At 46.7% G+C, this 18,729-nt stretch overlaps 2 protein-coding genes across 2 annotated transcripts in view; both read left to right on the top strand.

Annotated features, from left to right (window-relative positions):
* The window catches only part of LOC134506888 (pre-mRNA-processing factor 39-like), a 214,360-nt gene that overhangs the window by 113,199 nt on the left and 82,432 nt on the right, over nt 1-18,729 (top strand). The window lies entirely within an intron of this gene.
* Nucleotides 24-7,064, top strand: CDCA5 (cell division cycle associated 5). Its single transcript, XM_063317278.1, has 6 exons — nt 24-174; nt 730-845; nt 1,114-1,176; nt 1,290-1,334; nt 2,152-2,685; nt 6,266-7,064. The coding sequence occupies exons 1-6, from the start codon at nt 120-122 to the stop codon at nt 6,344-6,346; spliced, it is 894 nt and encodes a 297-aa protein (XP_063173348.1). The 5' UTR covers nt 24-119; the 3' UTR covers nt 6,347-7,064.

The raw sequence follows: 18,729 nt of genomic DNA, 5'->3' as shown, positions 1-18,729 counted from the left end.
GTCGCTCGCGCTTCGGCGTGAGGCTCTGGCGTCACTTCCGGCCGAGCCTCTGGCGGGCGATTTCAACGGTGGAAGAGAAGGGTGGGGCGACGCGGCTGGGAGGTGCTGCTGCTGCTGCCATGGCGGGAGGCCGCCCCGGGCGGCGGGCGCGCTCCGCGGGGGAGGCCCGGGAGGGTGAGTGAGGCCGGGGGCCCTGCGGGGGAGGCCGGGGCTCTCCCCTCGCCCTGCTCGAAGCCCTCTCGGGGCCGCCGTTGCTCCTTCGGGCCCTCCGCAGCCCGGCCCGGCGGGGGAGCGGGGCTTGGCGGCTTCGCGGAGCCCTGCGGGGGGGTCTGCCGACCTTGAGGTGTGGCCAGGCGCGTGGCCAGGCGCGTTCAGCCGGTCGGACCCCGTGGGAATCCAGCCAAATGGGGTTTGGGCGTGCGGTGAACCGAGATAGCTTAAGGCGGTGCGTGAACAGGGCCTGGGTGGCTTGGGGCTCAACACGTTGTACGCCCTCAGCCTCGAACGCTTTTTAACAAATTGCACTACAGTGATTGGTTATTGCAGTTTCATTTGGGGGCTTCGCGAAGGCGGAAGGCTCTTCGTAACCAACCCCTAATAGAAGTGGCACTACAGGATGCCCCAGTTTGTCGCACTACCACGTTTTTAAGTGAAAACATTCATTGTGTATGGGCTTCGTGACTTGCTCAACATTTTTGATCAAACTCCTTCATCCTGTCTTCTCCCCAGGCGCTTCTTCCTCTCCCCCCAGGCGCAGGTCCGAAAGGAACGTGCCCTCCTCATCAACTCGTCCAGTGTCCCAGGGCAAGCCTAGCGGGGTGGCCAAGAAAACAATGGACAGCCCGGTATGAGAAATGCTTTGTTGTGTTCTTTCATTTGTTCTTTACGAATTTAAAAGTCTGCTTGAGTTGTGCAAGCCATGTTTGGGTTGGGCGTAATCGTTCAGATTCTCTCAAAGGATGCGATGTACTCCAGAGAAACAAATCTCAGATCCTGTGTCTTCAGCAACAGTCTGTGCATTTTAAAATTTTCTCTTTTTATACTGCAGAAGTAATTCTCTCCCAGCTGGATTTTTCTTTTGCCATCTGCTGAATTTTTTTTCTGTCTTTGTAGCGTCCGGGTCCCTCTGTGATGCGCAAAATAACTCTGAGAAAGATCAAGCCACAGAATCAGCAGGTAGGTGGAGGTGTATAGTTGTGTGCAGCCTTCCATGCATACTCTGCCTTTCCATGGTCATATGCCAGATTAACTGCATCTCTAGTTTGTTTCTTTTCTCCTCTGCTCCCCAGGATCGGGTCAAAGACAGTGCTTCAATTCCTCGACGGAGTCCAAGGGTAAGTATGGAGCCACAGCAATTCTTGTAGAGAATTAAAAGAATGTGCCTCTGAGCAGTGTCTGCAACCTTTAAGTAGCCTGGCCTTCCCCAAGGCTTGGGAATTCTGGGAGTTGAAGTCTGGCACATCTGGAGACTTCCACGTTGGGGGAGGTTGAGAAGACAGGGTGGAGTTAATGATTCTGTGAGTGATCAGCATGTTTGATTTTTTATTATTTATCCTGAGTTCTCCAGCAGAGAATGTCCTGGTGTGCATTCATGAATGCCCATTAGGTTCTCTGCCCCATCCATTTTGAGTGTACTTTAATTTAAAAAGAATAAATGGGAAGTGAAGTCCTGCCTTTATTTCCAGAATGTCTCTGAAATTCACACAGACGCCAAAGGCATTTTTAGAAAATAAAAATGACAGGTATCTGTGGTCTGCGCCTTTGTTTGGAAGGATCCACTTGCACAGAATGAAAGAAATAGCATAAATTGCTCTAAATATCACTGCCGGCACGCCAAACGGTTGGAGAGCCTCTCTTTTGACGTAGAAGGGAGGAAGGTGATAAGGAAATATATCATCTTTCTCAAAATGGGAAATACTACCAGTTTACAGTTTTGTAAAACCTTGTTTGTCTTTGACATCTCAGGAATGTTTCTTGAGATCTTAGCGATAAGCAGACTGATCCAGGGCAAGTCAAGTGGGGGATCAGATAAATCCTGTTGAAGCAGTTGGAAACCTCTCTCCTTGTACTGCTTTCCACCTTAGGTAACAGGAACCCTGACCAACAGCAGAGTATCTATTAAAGGCTAACTGTGTCCTTCCTGTTTTGCAGATCTCCTCAAAGGAAAACAAGGAGAACAGCCCCCCAGGGGCCACTGAGAATCAAAGTCTCCCTGGAGTTGAGGCCAAGAGGAAACCCCAGTCGTCTGCCCCATGCTGCTCCTTGAATCTTGACGCAGAGACTCCACCGAGAGGGACTGATGCCCCCTCCCTACTCAGTGCCAACACGCAAGATTCTCTGCCGGAGCATGAATGGGACCTGGCCATGGCTAAACGCGTGCGCCGTTCTTATAGCCGCCTGGATGTCTCCTTGGCCTGCAGCTTCCTAGAAAAGGAGGAGGGTCTGAGCTCCAGGCTCACTGGCATCTCTGCGCCCGCTTGTGGCCCTGGCAAGCGGCAAACGCTTTTTGGCTTCGAAAAGCTTCTGCTCCCAGGGCAGCAGGCTGACCACTACTCTCTGAATACAAGCAGCGCCCCGCAGACAGCAGCTGCGGAAACCGGCGCCCTCGCGGAGCCAGACACTGACATCCCTGGCATCTCGCTTGGCAAAGAAAAGCGGAGGAAGAAGAAGATGCCTCAGTTCAATGTGAGTATGACTTTGGGCATAGTCAGGGAGGCAGGGCTGTGGCTACCTGGGCCCTTGGCCCAGGCTTTGTATTAAACTATGGGTTGCTTAGAGCCTCTTGTGGCGCAGAGCGGTAGACGGCAGTATTGCATCGGAAACTCTCCCTACAACCCAAGTTCAATCCCAGCGGAAGCTGGATTCTTGGGTAGCTGGCTCAGGTTGACTCAGCCTTCCATCCTTCCGAGGTTGGTAAAATGAGTACCCAGCCTGCTGGGGAAGGTGACGACTGGGGAAGGCAATGGCAAACCACCCCAATGCCAAGAAAATGTTGTGAAAGCAGTGTCCCCCCAAAGGGTCAGACATGACTTGGTGCTTGCACAGGGGACCTTCCACTTTCACCTTTTTTATGGGTTGCTTAATTCCATTGGGCTGGGTGCACACAGTATACTAAGCCAGTGGTGCCTAGCATGGGGGTAGCTGTTGTTTGCACGGCACACCAAGAGATCCATTCTAAAAGGTAGCGGGTGGAATCAAGACAAAAGTAAAGTTTTATATATATATCCATATCCATATCGCCATGACCCATCCTTGGGGACTATCTGGACTGAACCCTGCAGTTTTCTTGGCAAGATTTCAGAAGTGGTTTGCCATTGCCTCCTTCCTAGGGCTGAAGGAGAGTGCCTGGCCCTAGGTTACCCAATTGGCTTTTGTGCCTAAGGTGGGACTAGAACTCTCAGTCTCCTGGTTTCTAGCCCGTCGCCTTAACCACTAGACCAAACTGGCTCTCTAAATATATTTTAAGTTGCTTTAAATTTATTGGAATTAATATGATTGCTCTCTAATCACATGCTGAATACTTTTCTATTTCCATCATATTAAAAATTATAATTTAGGTCTCTGGGTGGCTGCCTTCAGTCCCAGTTTGTGCCATTTCTGCTAAGCCATTAACTGTAAGTTATAGACCACAGTGGGGCCAGAGAGGCCATTTTGGCCATAAAGGGGAGCAGTGGAAGCTGACGCTTGGCTTTGCAGGCAGCTGTGATGGGAGAGGTATTTAAAATTGTACATGTCGGGGTGCGGGGAGCAAGCAAAACTGTAAGGCGGTGTTTCTCAACCGTGGCCACTTTAAGATGTGTGGCTGGGGAATTCTGGGAGTTGGAAGTCCACACATCTTAAAGAGGCCAAGGTTGAGAAACACCGCTGTAAGGAGCTGGGGAGCTTTGCAGCACATGGCTTCTGGTGGGTGTAGCTGTGCCTTTTCCTCCTTGTCTGTTGTTTGGAGGACCGCCTCTTCCTGGGTGTAACTGCCCGCCCCGCCAGGTCAGGTAAAGTGGGCACACTCCAGGCCCCTTCCCTACAATATTGCCATCTGGTGGGACCTGGGAAGTGTGCCTTTTTCTGAGGTAGAGCGAAGGGAGCTTGTGGATGGCTGTTGGGACGTCCCAGGAGGATGACTGATGATGCGCCAGGTTTTAGTTTTTCTTTTGTGGCTTTTGTGCTTTTATTGTTTTGTGGTTTTATTGTTGTGAGCTGCCCAGGGTTGTGCTCTAAGATCGGCAGACATGCAATTTTTTTAAAATAGATAAATAAATTCTGCAGTTTTATTTTGCTAGACATACCAAAAATATAAATTAAGAAAGCAACATAGCAAATGCATATGCCACAAGGAGCAGGCCAATTACATACAAAGTTCCCCTGCACATTTTTTGGTTCGATCTATAGACCACCACGTCTCCAGGAGCTCGAGATAGCCCTCTCTCCTTTTATTTTCCCCTGCAACAACAACCCTGTGAGGTAGGTTTGGTTGAGAGAGAACCATCAGCCCTAAGTCACACTGAGGTCTCTTGTAGCTGAGGGAGGACCAGAGATACTTTTGGTATTAATTACCCTGGTTCTCAATACAGTGCTGGAATCGCAGCAGGTGCCGCTGTTGGTCTGTGGTGGCAAAAAATCAGGAGTCCGGCAGCGCCTTTTCTAACACGTTTATTAAAAGGCCTGAGCTCTGGTGAGCTGCAGCTCACTTCATCAGATGCACAGAGGGCTAGCCCAGTGTTTTTCAGACTTGGCCACCTTAAGGTAGGTGGGATCCGGCTCCCAGAATTCCACAGCCAGCAAGTTTGAAAAACACTGGGCTAGACTGATGAAGGGTTTAAATTGGGCTGAGGTCTGGGGGAAGGAGGGGAAGGCAGACTGGTTATGCAGGTTACCTGTGAGACAGATTGCAAGTAGCTTATCAATGGACAGCTACAGATACCGCCGAGTAGCTTTACCGGTATTAGCACACTAACCCACAAGGCGGGTTTGAGATCTTGACCCCAGAATGGCCTGTTCCAACAGCACAGGAAGCATTTCAGCTTTGGAACAGCCTCTTCCAATTGTGAAACAATTTTCCTGACTCCAAAAGAGTGTTTGAAAATCCCATTTCCAAGTCCGGATGCTTTGGCCTTGACACCTTTTGCATGCCTCTACAGAGTAATTTTGATAGATCAGCTTCGTCTGCAGAATTTGTGAAGTTGGAATGCAGCTATTCAAATTAGCAGAGAATTCTAGCATTTTTTAAAGTACAGGTAGTCCTTGCTTAACGACCACAATTGGGACTGGAATTTTGGTTGCTAAGCGAACCAGTCATTAAGCAAATCTGACCTGATTTTACAACCTTTTTTGCAGTGGCCGTCAAGCTAACCACATGGTCATTAAGGGAACCACATGGTTCTTAAGCAAATCACATGGTTCCCCCATTGGTTTTGCTTGCCGGAAGCCGGCTGGGAAGGTCGAAAATGGTGATCACATTACTGCAGGGTGCTGTGATGGTTGTAAATGCGAACCGGTTGCTAAGTGCCCAAATTGCGATCACATGACTCTGGGGATGCTGTGATGGTCGTAAATGCAAGGACCTGTCGCAAGTCGGGTTTTAGCACCATCGTAAGTCCAGACTGTCACTAAACAAATGGTTGCTAAGCGAAGACTACCTGTATCCTTTGGTGCTCAGAAAGGGCTGATGTTAAAAACGAAAACAAAAGCACAACCCTTTTGGAAGATTGTATGGGCCACAATTCCCCAAGAATGTAAAATATAAAAAGCCAAGTAGATGAAGGGACGCGGTGGCGCTGCGGGTTAAACCGCTGAGCTGCCGATCGGAAGGTCGGCGGTTCGAAACCGCGTGGCGGGGTGAGCTCCCGTTGCTCGTCCCAGCTCCTGCTCACCTAGCAGTTCGAAAACATGCAGATGTGAGTAGATCAATAGGTACCGCTTCGGCGGGAAGGTAACGGCGTTCCGAGTCGTCATGCTGGCCACATGACCCGGAAGTGTCTAGGACAACGCCGGCTCCAAGGCTTAGAAACGGAGATGAGCACCGCCCCCTAGAGTCGGATTCGACTGGACTTTACGTCAAGGGAAACCTTTACCTTTACTATGGGCCACAATTCCCCAAGAATGTAAAATATAAAAAGCCAAGTAGATGAATTTAATCAACAAAATTGCAAAATTTGGATTGCCTTGGTGCGGAATGTTAGGACAATCTTCCTATCTTGTAACATGGGGCTTAACTGTCAAACCAGGACCATCTTTCTACCCAGCTAAAAGGTCTTTTCTTCCTTTATAGAAATCGGAGCTGGATGAATGGGCAGCCCAGATGAACGCTGAGTTTGAAGAAGCCGAGAAGTTTGACCTCCTTGTGGAATGAAGAGGCATCTACTCAACGCGTCGGTGGCCAGAATGTTGTTTGTACATAGATCTGAGGCCTGCCAAGGAGGACTCTTAAGCTTTCTTGGTGTAAAGCTGTAAATTTTTTTGCTGCAGGCTTACTTAGTGACAGAAGGCAGCTACCGCTTTTGTTGAAGCTCCGAAAACAAAAAAGGTGCTGTGCTGTTCTGTGGTCCCGGGGCCTAATTTTTCCTTGGCTGCAACCTGAAAATGTGGGTAGAGGGCTAGTAATTCTGTCCAGTATCACAGCCGGTAAATGGCGTTGCCCACTTTTGAAACTGCTTGCTTTTGTCTCTCAGCTGCCATTGTTTTTTCTCCACAGAGATAGGCAAGGTATTAAGTCGAAGTGCCTCCTAGGCTTTGAAAGAGCTCATCTGACAATTTGTTTCATCCAGTAGTTTTGTTTTCTTAATTACTTCTCTGCATTTGCCCTCTGCAAAGCCACATTTACTTACATGGAGCGAGGACCCTGTTTGCTCAGCCAGCTTACATTTTTATGGGGTACTTAAATGTGAGCTCGGGCAATCTTGTGTTAAAGAACAGTCAATTTCTTAAGCCTCCTTTGCTGTTTCTCTTAAAGTGCTCCTCTCAATGGCAAAGTTTCTGAAGTTTGGTTTGTCCCTTTTCAACCTGTTTTTGTTTCACAGTGCAGCCCTGTAAAAACAACCATAAAAAAATTAAAAAAGGCTTTCCTTCTATTTTCCTGTTGTCTTTAACCACCTTTGTGTATAGATAAAGTAATGAAATGATTTGGGATGAAACCGAAGTGAGGGAATGCTGGGATTATTTTAGAGAATGGGGGGTTACAGATAGTCCTCACTCAATGACCATTCATTTAGCAACAATTCAGACATGATGGCAGTGGAAAAAATGATTTATGACCAGTCCTCACACTTACAACCAGTCCTCACATTTACAGCAGTCACAGTGTCCAGTCACATGATCACCATTTTTTACCTTCCCAGCTGGCTTCCTCCAAGCAAAATCAATGGGGAATCACAAGATTCGCTTAATGACCATGTGGTTCACTTGACCACCATGTGATTTGCTTAATGACTGCTGCAAAAAATATCGGAAAACCGGGTCGGATTTGCTTAACCACATCGCTTAGTGACCGAAATTCCAGTCCCAGTTGTGGTCATTAAGTGAGGACTGTATAGCGATATGTCAAAGGCCGGAACAAATACAATTGCTACCAGATTTGCTTTTTCACTCTGTAAATTCCAGCCCCAGTGTTTGACTCTTCCCAAGCCATGAATAGCATTGTATTAAAAAGGACTCAGGGATGGTTTTTCCAACTAGGCATGACCTCAGTTTGTTCAAACAACCTCTGAGTCTCTCAGTTTGCATGACTGCTTGATGGATTTTAAGAAAACAGTGGCAGATACAGCAGAAGGAGGAATAAGGAAGAATTTCCTGACTGTTAAAGCTATTAGAATCATGGGAGCTTCACCGCTGGAGGTTTTCAACGAAGATTGAGTGGACAGCTTTATCTGGGATGGTCCAAGGAATCCTGCCACGGGGCAAGGAGGCTGGATGAGGAGACCTCCCAGGTTCCTTCCAGTCCTGGGATTTTATTTCTGGCAAGTCCTTTTGACAAAGTTTCCAAAGTCTGTGACAATGTTCTTTGCTCATTTTCTATAATATGAATTTAGTTTTTGTGTGCTAGGCTGTAATCTCTCTCCCCCTCACCTTTCAATACCCTATACTGGTGTTTGTCAACCTTGGCAGCTTGAAGATGGGTGGACTTCAACTCCCAGAATTCCCCAGCCAGCATGGCTGGCTGGGGAATTCTGGGAGTTGAAGTCCACCCATCTTCAAGCTGCCAAGGTTGACAAACACTGCTCTATATTCTCTGTCTCCTGTGTAGGGGAGATGGGTGGTGATAAAATATGATAAATAAATCAAAAGGTACTTAAATTCACTTAGAAACGGAGGCAGTATTAGAAATCGATCATGCTCATCAAATACTAATCAATTGTCTTCTAACTCAGAAACAGCTTCTTATCCTTTTGGGTGGAAAAGACTTTGTGGCCGCAGTCTGACTTTTTCAGTTTTATCTCACTGTGGTAATGTTTGGCCATTTAGGTAAAGGAGGTGGGAGGAATTTAGATCTGGTTATTACTGTGTCAACAACGAAGTGTGAGGTAAAGACATCCCGCAGCTGGAAAAAAAACCTCCATTTCAGCTTGGCCAAAGCATGGAAGAAGCTTTGCTGTTGTTAAAACTCTTAAAACATACTTGCTCCAGGCATACAGTGGAGGGTCTGCAAGCATCCCTCCTTCCTGGCGAACACACTTAATGCTTCCCATCCTCTGATTAACACTTGTAAAATTGCCAGTATTGTCCAAAGACGAAAGAAAATCCCTGCTGATTGAAACCATCAGCCCAAAGGGAAAGATAGGTTTCTTTTATTCATTTGGCACATTTATATGGACGCCCAACACAGACAACGTGACTGGCGGCGTACGAGAAAGCATTTTTAAAAAATACAAAAGGAAAATAACACCATTAAAACCAACTAAAACAATTAAACGGCAATTAGAATATACCGTATCTCACCGATCCGGAGCTCTTAACTGCCTTTCTGCAGGATCAGAGCCAATTGTATATTGGGGGGAGGTGGTTCCAAAAAGCAGGGGCTGCCACAAGAAGGTGCACACCCCCTGGGTCCCATGAGATCCTGCTGAAGTGTGCGAGCTACAGACACATTTATTTAATAATCCAATCTCTTTCAATGGTATTAACATCTGTCCCACCATCAGAATAACAGCATCTGTCAGAACCCACAATCAAAGAATAGCTAAATCGTTCGATTGTGTTCTCTGCCATCGAAGCAATGTGTGTCGGGCTCCGGAGGGGAGGGGGAGAGATGCTGAGGGGGAGGAAGAGTTATGCTTCGTCTAATGGTGGGGTCCAGGGTCGTGCCAGGCGGAGATGGCAGAGCTGGAATGCTGAGCTGTTGAGGGAAAGGGGCGATGGCGTGTGAAGGGGGTTCCGACGTGCCTGTGTGCCTTTTATTTGATAGCCTGTGTGAGAATTGCTTTTTGCTTTAATCTGTACACATGATCAATAAATCCGAAATCTGCATTTCATCTGGATGCGCGAGGCAGAAACTTACTGAGTCAACTGTGTCAGAACGTTACAGCATCTGCCTATCAGTGTCCTAAGGTCCCAAATCAAAGTACGTGTCACTTCTATGTGCAAGAATGGACACACTTGACTGCAACGTACAAGGAAATTCCATTACACAGAAACTCCTCAGTCTCTCTCTTGAAATCATTTGCTACCCTTATACAATTGAACTCTTTTGTTGTTGGTTGGATTTCCCGTCCCAGTCAAGCCTGACTTGATGTCCTTGACCGCAGGGAGAAAGGCCAGGCTGTGGAACTTGGGCAGGGAGCCCCCCTGGCATCTCTAGGTTTCAGAGCTGAATTTCCCTCGGCGTACAGGGGCTTAGGGGGAGAGGGACATGAGACCCCTGCAGATTGTCCAGCTGAGTTTATTGGAAGGCTCCATGAGATTTGCTTTTGTATGGATGTAAGTGTGGTTAAAAATAATCTAACCGGATTGATTTTTCCCCCATATGGCACAATGGGTCAATATACAATTTTTATTGTTAAATAGTTTCTTTGAAACACAAGCAAAGACGCCCCCAGGGATTTATGTTTATGTAACTGTTCAGCTGGGACTTTTACACAACCACTGTAATTCCGAGCCAAGGCTTGAATTCCAAAGGGGATGGATGGATGGATGGATGGATGGATGATGGCCCTCTAGACATAGATAGATGATAGATGATAGATAGATAGATAGATGATAGAAGAGATAGATATGATAGATAGAAATAACAACAACAACAACAACAACAACAGGCTGCTGTTTTGGGAATTGCTGGTGACGTAGCTCATGTCTTTCATAGTCTGCTTCTGAGCCATAAGATCTCTCAGCTCAGGTTCAACAACATCTCTCTTCAGGCTGCAAGAACACTGAAGGGCTTCATTTTGTTCATTTATGAAGAAAACATCAGCCTTGGTGAGATACGTTAAACTCAGGTCTTCACCACGATGCTGGCAAAGTGGGAGGAAGCAATTTGCTTATGAAAATTGGGCTTGATGGTGAGGGAAAAGGCAAAATGGATGCTCCAATCAGACTTCTGGCCTCTATTTTAGTTCAATCAGGCTTCCAAGGCTGATTTTATTGACAACCCAGATTTCTGCTCCACTAAATTGGCCAGCCTGGATAAATGAACAGGGAAGACCAGCTTAGCAGCAGACAGGCAGAGCTCAGCAGAGTCCCTTGCTCAAGATGGATGCCTCGGCCGTCCGGCAACAGCTGGGCAAGGCAGAGCAGGCAGCGGCATTCAACCCAACCCGCTGGTCAGAGGACAATGATGGTAGCGGAGTTCCAGCTGGGAAGCTCCAGGTCCTGGAGAAGTTCTTCACACCGGTCCAACAGGCCAAGAAAAGGAAAGAGAGGGCGTATGTGCCCCTGCAGGGGGACAGCCTCAATGACTGCTTCTCCACTCACTCCTCAAGCTCGTCCACATCAGCTTCTTCGGCACTGTGGTCTTCAGAAGCCAGGCTTGAAAAGGAGGCTTTCCGAATGGTCCCTTCCCCATACCATTCTCCCATATCCCAGTCTTGCAGGGAGATCTCTATGAGAGGCCAGAGCATGGGTGCTGGCCATTTTCCCCTTCATCAGGGCCACCAGGAGCTCCAGCCATGGGTGAGCCAACCCGAAGGCACAGACCAGACCTTCTACAAGTCCACCAGCCTGGAGCACCACCCTGTCTTCAGTGAAGAGGCTGAAATTCCAGCTACGCAGCAGCGCCCCCAGACTGGCCTGCTTGCTCTTGGCCAGGTTGTCTTGAGAAATGGGGTGGTGGAGGAGGAAGGCCAATTGTGGAAGACCATGTCCAGTGAGACCATCACTGAATGGCCAATAGGAACAAAGGCTCTGTTGACTCCCAGACACAGAAGATGTCAGAAGCAAGAGGAGCACCCCTCTCCTAAAGGCCTGGATCTGAGTCTCCCCAGGAAACCACTTGTCCCAGGAAAAGCAAGGCTGATAGAGGAGAAGCTGCGCTTTTCAGAATTCCTCAATGAAGTCACCCGGCAAGTCATGAGTCCTTCCAGTCTCATTTCACTGGGCTGGAAACCACAGGTGTCCTCTCTGACCAACAAAGCCCCCAGCATTGTTGGGTCCAATTCCAAGTCTATTTCATCTGAGTCACTGCTGGAAAAAAAGGAGGGGAAAATGTCCTTGCACAGGAGGAAAAGAATCGGACAGTTTGAAGCCAAAGGAGACACAACCCCCATTCACCCCGGCCAGCTCCAGGCTAATCCCAACCCTGCCAGGAGTCCGTATGAGACCAGCAGCAGTTCAGAATCGGGCCTCTTGACTCATTTTCTGGCCAACCTGAGTCTGCCTGAGCTGTCAGAAGAGGCTCGTGCAGCAAGGAGGGACAGTGAGGGAGAAGCAGTGTGTGTTCTGGAGGCCAAGGGTCAAGAACGGTCCTTCAAGAAAGCAGAGGAGATGGTGCCCCGAGGAGCGGAGAAACCATATGGCCAAGAATGGTCAGGGGCTATGGCCAGGAAGAGTGGGATGCTCTGTAAGGTACAAGGCTTTTTGCAAAAATAGAGACTCTCTGGCCACACTGGTCCACGTTCTGAGCATCCTGAAGGAGAAGACTTATGCCATCTGTCTTTGCAGGGACTTCTGTCTCCTTTCGGTAACCTAATGGTCAGGCTGATGAATTTGGCTCTTCCGCAAAACTGCAGCCAAATGTCTGCAGCGAGCTGATCGGCTGTCTAATTCAAAAGCAAAAGAATGAGGTTGGAGTGTGGTAGAGACCAACCCATGCGTTGAGGGTGCTCCCCTCTCGTTGGGAGAAAAGCCCCCCCCCTATCAGGGTGCAAGGGGGCCACTGTCTGTTGGAATCAGCTGCTCCTCCAGGTCCCTGAGGGAGCTGGTGGGAAGGGACCCTTGTTTATGTTTTTAATTATTGGTTGTGTTTTTATTTTATTTTGTTTTAATACTTAGCTGCCCAGAGTCATGTATATGAAATGGGCAGCCATATAAATTTATTAAATAAATAAATCCAGCTGCATCACAAGCATCAATTTCTCCTTTGCATGCCCCAAATTTCTTGACGTTGTATCTATCGCTCTGCCATCTCTCTATTTCTATTGCCATCTCTATATATCATATCCTCTATCTCATCTCATATATATATATATATATATATATACACACATACACATACATACATACTGTATATATCATCTATCATCTATTTATCTCTATCTCTATCATCTATATCTGTCTGTCTCCATTTACCCACAAAAGATGGTTGCAGCCTTTTGTCAGGGTGGTAAGAAAAATGAACAGCCGAGCAACTTTCTACCGTTTAATTTGGATAGCTCTGCATTTTGTTTTTTATCTTGTGATACCCAGTTGCTTGCTTTACGTTTTGAAATTCATCAACAGGAGAAAAAAATCAGGAGAAAAATGGGCTGATCTGGATTCAAATCTCTATTTTGCTTAACCCAACTCTCAGCTCAACGTGCCTCAAAGGGTGATGATGGTGATGATGATAAAATGGCAGGGAGGGAAGAACTAGATGCCTTGGGGAATAAGTGGGGTATAAGAATAATCAACGGATGAAGAGCTACTAGGTTGAAAACACATCATTCTGGCTCTATGACAAAGTTTGTGGAAGTCCCCACTAAAAACTTACATCCTTCTTCTCCAACTTGTTGCCCTGTGGATATGTTGGACTTCAGTTCCCATAATTCCCAGCAGGTATGGCTTTTTTGTTGTCGTCGTTGCCGCTTCAGGAAGAGAGCCATACCAAGTTGCAGGAAAGAAGATACAGTATACATTAAGAAAGGCCTGGTTTTGGGATCATGTTCCTAAGCTGCAAGGATAAACTTGGAATGGAAACCATTTCAGATCTGGTCTCCTCTGATCTCTTTTCTAATTTATCAGAGTCTTATGGGCTGATCATTTACCTTTTGAAGGAGATGAAGAATGGGAATTGAGATAGTTTTTCAATCAAAGTGAATATTTGCAGCTCAGGGTTGAATTGTGCAGTCCTTGCTGCTCTCTGAGCCTGGGTGTTTCCTTGCTGACGTTTCATTGCCAGACGAGGCAACATCTTCAGTGTGAAAAAACTTTCTTAATAATTTTTCTTTTGCTCTTCAGGAACTGTTGGCAGAAGTGAACAAAAAACCATCTCTGTGAGTATTTATTTATTTATTTATTTATTATATTTGTGTGGCCACCCATCCCACAAAAGAGCAACTCTGGGCTGCATACAGCGCTGAATTAAGAAAAAACAATAAATACATATAAACAGTCATAATTAAAAACTATAAAAGTATACCTGCATCTCCTTTATAAGCAGTCTCCCGTGTATGTCAAGTTACTCAACAGTAACTTGCTTTCCTAGCCCGCCCCAGGTGCCTCCTTTGAACAACATTTTATATTTTGTACTTTTATTTATATATTATATATGTTTAATGCTATATAGTGGGGGAGTTGGTTTATTGTTCGCATTTTATGCTGTATGCCACCCACAGTGTCACACTGGGTGGCCTCATAAATTTTGATGATGATAACGATGACGACAACCTCTTTTTCAAGGGAAAACAACTTTCATGAATTTGGAAGTCAGATTTCAGGTATAGGAGCAATCACCCAAGATTTGTTTGTTGAATGCCATTGTTGATCAATCTCTAAATCTCATCTTTATGTATTGGTGCCACTGAGGTTCCCAATTTCCCACTGCAACTTCAGAATCAGGTAGATGCATGTACTGTAAACTCTTTATGAATCATAAACATTTGAATCATTGATTCAGTCTGGAAAAATTGATTTGATCCAATAATTCAAATCAATTCAGAAAATCAACTATTTTGATCTGAATATTTGAACTGAACCATCAGATCAGTCCAGGTGGATTCAGATGTCTGAGTCATTTCAGAAAAAGCCATTTTTCCCCCTGCACAGGAGTGTCTGAAACTGTCCAAACTGGTTTGGAGGCATCCCGTTCAGTCTGACAATCTGAGCTTTCAGATTCCTTTTGAAAGCCTGTTCAAGTTGGATCACCATTAAACTGAATATTTGTCTTAATCCAGATTACGTGGATGTGACACGCTTTGTTATTTTTAAATCCATAAAATGGATCAATTCAGTCTGTCTGTGTGGTTGCTAAGAGGGGACACTGACTTGACGGCACACCATTAGTAAGGCCAATCAGTCACAAATTCTTTGGTTTCTGTTCTCATTATAGGTTTCCTTGGGAGCAGGAGCTACCAACAACTTCACCCTTGGATTCCAAATCTACATCTGCTCAACAGGACCTGCAAAAAAATTGGGAAGAGACTTTAGAAACTTTAAGGGAAAAATTGGACAGGTAAGGAAGGTTGAAAGCACATGTTGTCATTTAGTGGGGTGGAGTTCCCTGTAGTCCAACCCACTTGTGGGAGGAGTTTAATATTAAGATATTAACATTCCCAACACCTTTGCGCAACACATCACAACACTACAGTTTACTTATTTCTCACATCCTGTCATGAGTAAGGATGGCGAGCAGGGGGCTCCCATCCAGACTGTCAAGCGCATGCGTAGCACTGAGGAATTGGTCAGCCATTCAAAGAGACACAGATCGGGACCGCCTTAACCCTTGGGGGTTATATGTCTGGGTTTTCCCACGCTTCTTCAGTTTGTTAGGATTCCTGTTAAGTACTAGCAATAAATATTAGAGACCAGTTCCTTGTCTCAGTGTGTTTCCTGGTTGTTAGGACACATCCCATCCCAAATTTCTCTATGCAGAACTTTCATTCAGAGCTGACACTTCACTTTCTGCTTTTCTTCAATTAGAATTCAAGAAGAATATTCAAACACGCAACGCACCAACCAGTTGTTACTAGAGAAACTTCAGATGATTGTAAGAAATCTGTCGTATTACTTATTAATATTGTTAATTATGTATTAACACTACTATAATCTAGATTTCCAAACAACGATGTAATCCCACCCATTAGAAATGTGCTACCAACCTTATTTTGATGCCCAATCTCAGGGTTAGTCATCCAAAAACCTTCTGTTTAGAGGTGCTCCTGATTTGTATGTGGTCCTCCGGAAGAGTCGTCAGTCACTCTCCCTCCTCCAAGTTTTCTGTTCTTGTACGGGATAGATTATTTGCCCTGATTTTAGAGGATGTATTCTGATGTCCTCACCTACTGACTTTTTAGGAAAAAACGAGATGTGAGCCAGGAACTTTCTACGTATAGCAAAATTTCTTGCCTGTTACGCTGCAGCCAGCCTCCCCAAAACTGTTGTCCTTCAGGTACCTTGGATTTCACTTCCCAGAATCCCCCGTTTGAGCATCACAAAACCTGGTATCAGGATTACAGGAGCTGGAGCCTTAACTCCGTTGAAGGTACCAGGTTGGGAAGATTTGGTATCTAATAGCTGCAGAATTTCTGTGGGTTCAATGGAAATCTGCCCTTGGGTCATTGCTCTAACCCCTTTGCAGGCCGGCCTGCCCACCTGTCTTATTTCTCATCAGGTTCAGAGCATGGCTGAAGAAAGGCAGACGTGGAACCAGCGAATCTGTGAACTGGAACGGCTCATCAGGGTGCAAAATGTTATTGCCGAGAAAATGGATGTGAGTACCTTACATGCAACTAAATGTGGGTTGGGATGAATCAACTTATTGATTATGAACTTATTGTAAACTGCTCAGAGTCCCTCTCTGGGGGGAGATGGACCATTGTAAAAATTTGAGAAATCAATCAATCAATCAATCAATCAAGGTGCGGGGCTGATAGGGATTAGACAGAATGAACTGGGGTTTGGAACAAGCAGGGAACAAAGCTGAGGCAATAAGAGGGCTATTCAAGGGCTTTTGTACCTTGAACGTCTGGCTTCCTTCTGTTATTAAAGATACAGGAGTTCCGTTTGCTTTAGTACGGGGACAGTGTATTCAGTTCTCATAAGGGCTCTGGACCATCATCTAAACCAGTGTTTCTCAACCTTGGCAACTTTAAGATGTGTGGACATGGCTGGCTAGGGAATTCTGGGAGTTGAAGTCCACACATCTCAAAGTTGCCAAAGCTGAGAAACACTGAACTAAACAGGTATAGAATACATCTTTTAAGCCCTTCTACATGCTCCCTATTTCCTGGGAATTAAGTAAAGACTCTTCCTTTTGGACAAAATGAAGAAATTGTAGTTTGCTTTTTGCTTTTCACGACGTTATATGAAGCAACAGACCTGCCTTTTCCAGCCTGCTCTTTCCAGATACGTGAGGACTATGGCATTTGGGATGCACAGCTATTGTCCTACCATCATGTCTGGTTTTCCTTCTGAGCCCATTCCAATGTATACTCCAGGAATTTCTAGGATTATCTGGGGAAAACCCAGGAGGGTTGAATAAATGGTCAGTTTCTTGAAAAGTCACTGACACCTGAATGGTCTTGTTCTTGTCTGTTTTCTCAACCTTATCCAGGTCTCAGGACAGCTCCCAAAATCCAGCATCCAGCCCCAGCCTGGGGAGAAGTCCCCCACTGGTCTTTATTCCCAGCCTCTTTTACATGTAGTTCCTCCCCCTCCTTCTTTCAAGGATGGAGCCTCCAGCACCCGGAGCAGTCCTGCCCAGGCTGATTTGGCCACTGAATTGTCACTGGGGGACTATGAGGCACTTGGACCTCCTGCAGAACAGCCGAGCAGAGCTGCCAAGAGTCATATCCACACTCCGTCTCTCACTCCTTGGAAGTCCACTAAATTCTGTGCCGAGTGTGTGAATGCAACAGAGGATGAGTACAGCGGGAAAGAGATAGGCCCGGTCTGTCCCCCTCCAGCCCCCTGCTTCTTATACCTGCAGGAGGCCTTGGCACCCCCACCCACTGAGAGCAGCTTGCCAATGCCTGAGCTGGTGCTCTTCGAAATGTTGCACCCTGCTTCCCTCTCCAGCCAGCCAGCAAGCGAGCACCCAGCTCAGGGGTCTGAATGGAGCAGATGGGGCTGCTCAGATCTCAGCGAGATCTCCTGCAGCCCTGGCTCGGCGGAGAAGACGTTGAGATCCCATCCGGATCATCAACCGAGGCCAAAGCAGCCGGGCAGCCGTGGCCTCTCCCTTGGGCGCTCGGGGCAAGAGATGAATCTGGAGAAGGTGGCCGTCTGGCCAGGACCCCATTGCTTAGCTGGGCATGAAGAAGAGAGTGGCAAACACTGTTCTTACGAGGACCTGCCAAGCCATGGAAAGAAGATGTGGGAGGGGAAGACATTCCCAAGCCTTCAGCATTTGGGGGGCACGGTCCCCCCGGTCACCAAGGGAGGAGGAAGGGGGAGACAGAGCAGTGCTTCTGCCCAAGACTCCACGGCTCTGTGAGGAGGCGAGGCCCCTGCTTGTTGAGATCAGGCCCACCGCCCCTCTGGGCACACCCCGGCTGAGTCCTCTGGGGCTGCTGGATTGCATCAGTTGCATCGTGGTAAAGAGATGCGGATTTCGTCGGCTCCAAGGAATGCTTTCCCTTGATTATGATCTCCCTTTAAAACAGAGCCAAGCCAAATTAAACTCTTAAGAGGCAGGCTGGTAACAGGAATGTCTGCAAGGCATGGTCAGAAAAGTCAAGATGGCAGCCCTGACGTGACAAACCAAGCTCTTGATGCCATTAGTGGACAGCTAGGACCACTGAATGAAGCCGAGCTTAATACAGTGGAGAAGCCATGCACAGAAAAAGAATATTATCTAAAATAGCATTAATGAGCATGTTAGAGAAATACAGGTTATTGATCTTACACACTTAGCCCACCCAAACATAAAGAATCACACACTTAGACAAAGTAGGTTCAAAAGTAAGCAAAAAAGACTTACTCATTTGGTCCAGTTACACCCATTCAGGAAAAATGATTGTTCTTCTTCCTTCTTTCCCTAAACTGAATTGACACTTAGCCCTTATTGCTGCTAAAGGCTGCATGCAGAAATGTGGAGCCTCCTGACTCTAGGCCCATGCATGGCCCCCAGATGGAAGGAGCAGCAGCAGCATGCTTCCTTCTCAGATGGTAGAGGAAGGTAGGACAAAGGAATGTGGGAGGGACAACAAACAGCTTCCTCCAGAAGCACATACAGAATTGCATCCTAGAACAAACTCATCCACATGCTAATGAGGCATGCTGATTTGCTGGGACCTCCAACAGCTTTGCCTGTTTTTTTGTGTGCGTGGCATATTGCCATCTTGATTTTCTTGACACCCCTATTGGGTAATGTTCACAGAACACGTTCCCCCCGGTTTATCAAGGGACCCATTTTCTCGCTGGTGCAATACCTCAGCTCAGCTGACCCAGCGA

The sequence above is a fragment of the Candoia aspera genome, chromosome 17 (genome assembly GCF_035149785.1).
Source record: "Candoia aspera isolate rCanAsp1 chromosome 17, rCanAsp1.hap2, whole genome shotgun sequence".
Classification (NCBI taxonomy): Eukaryota; Metazoa; Chordata; class Lepidosauria; order Squamata; family Boidae; genus Candoia; species Candoia aspera.
This window is presented reverse-complemented; position numbering and strand designations above follow the sequence as displayed.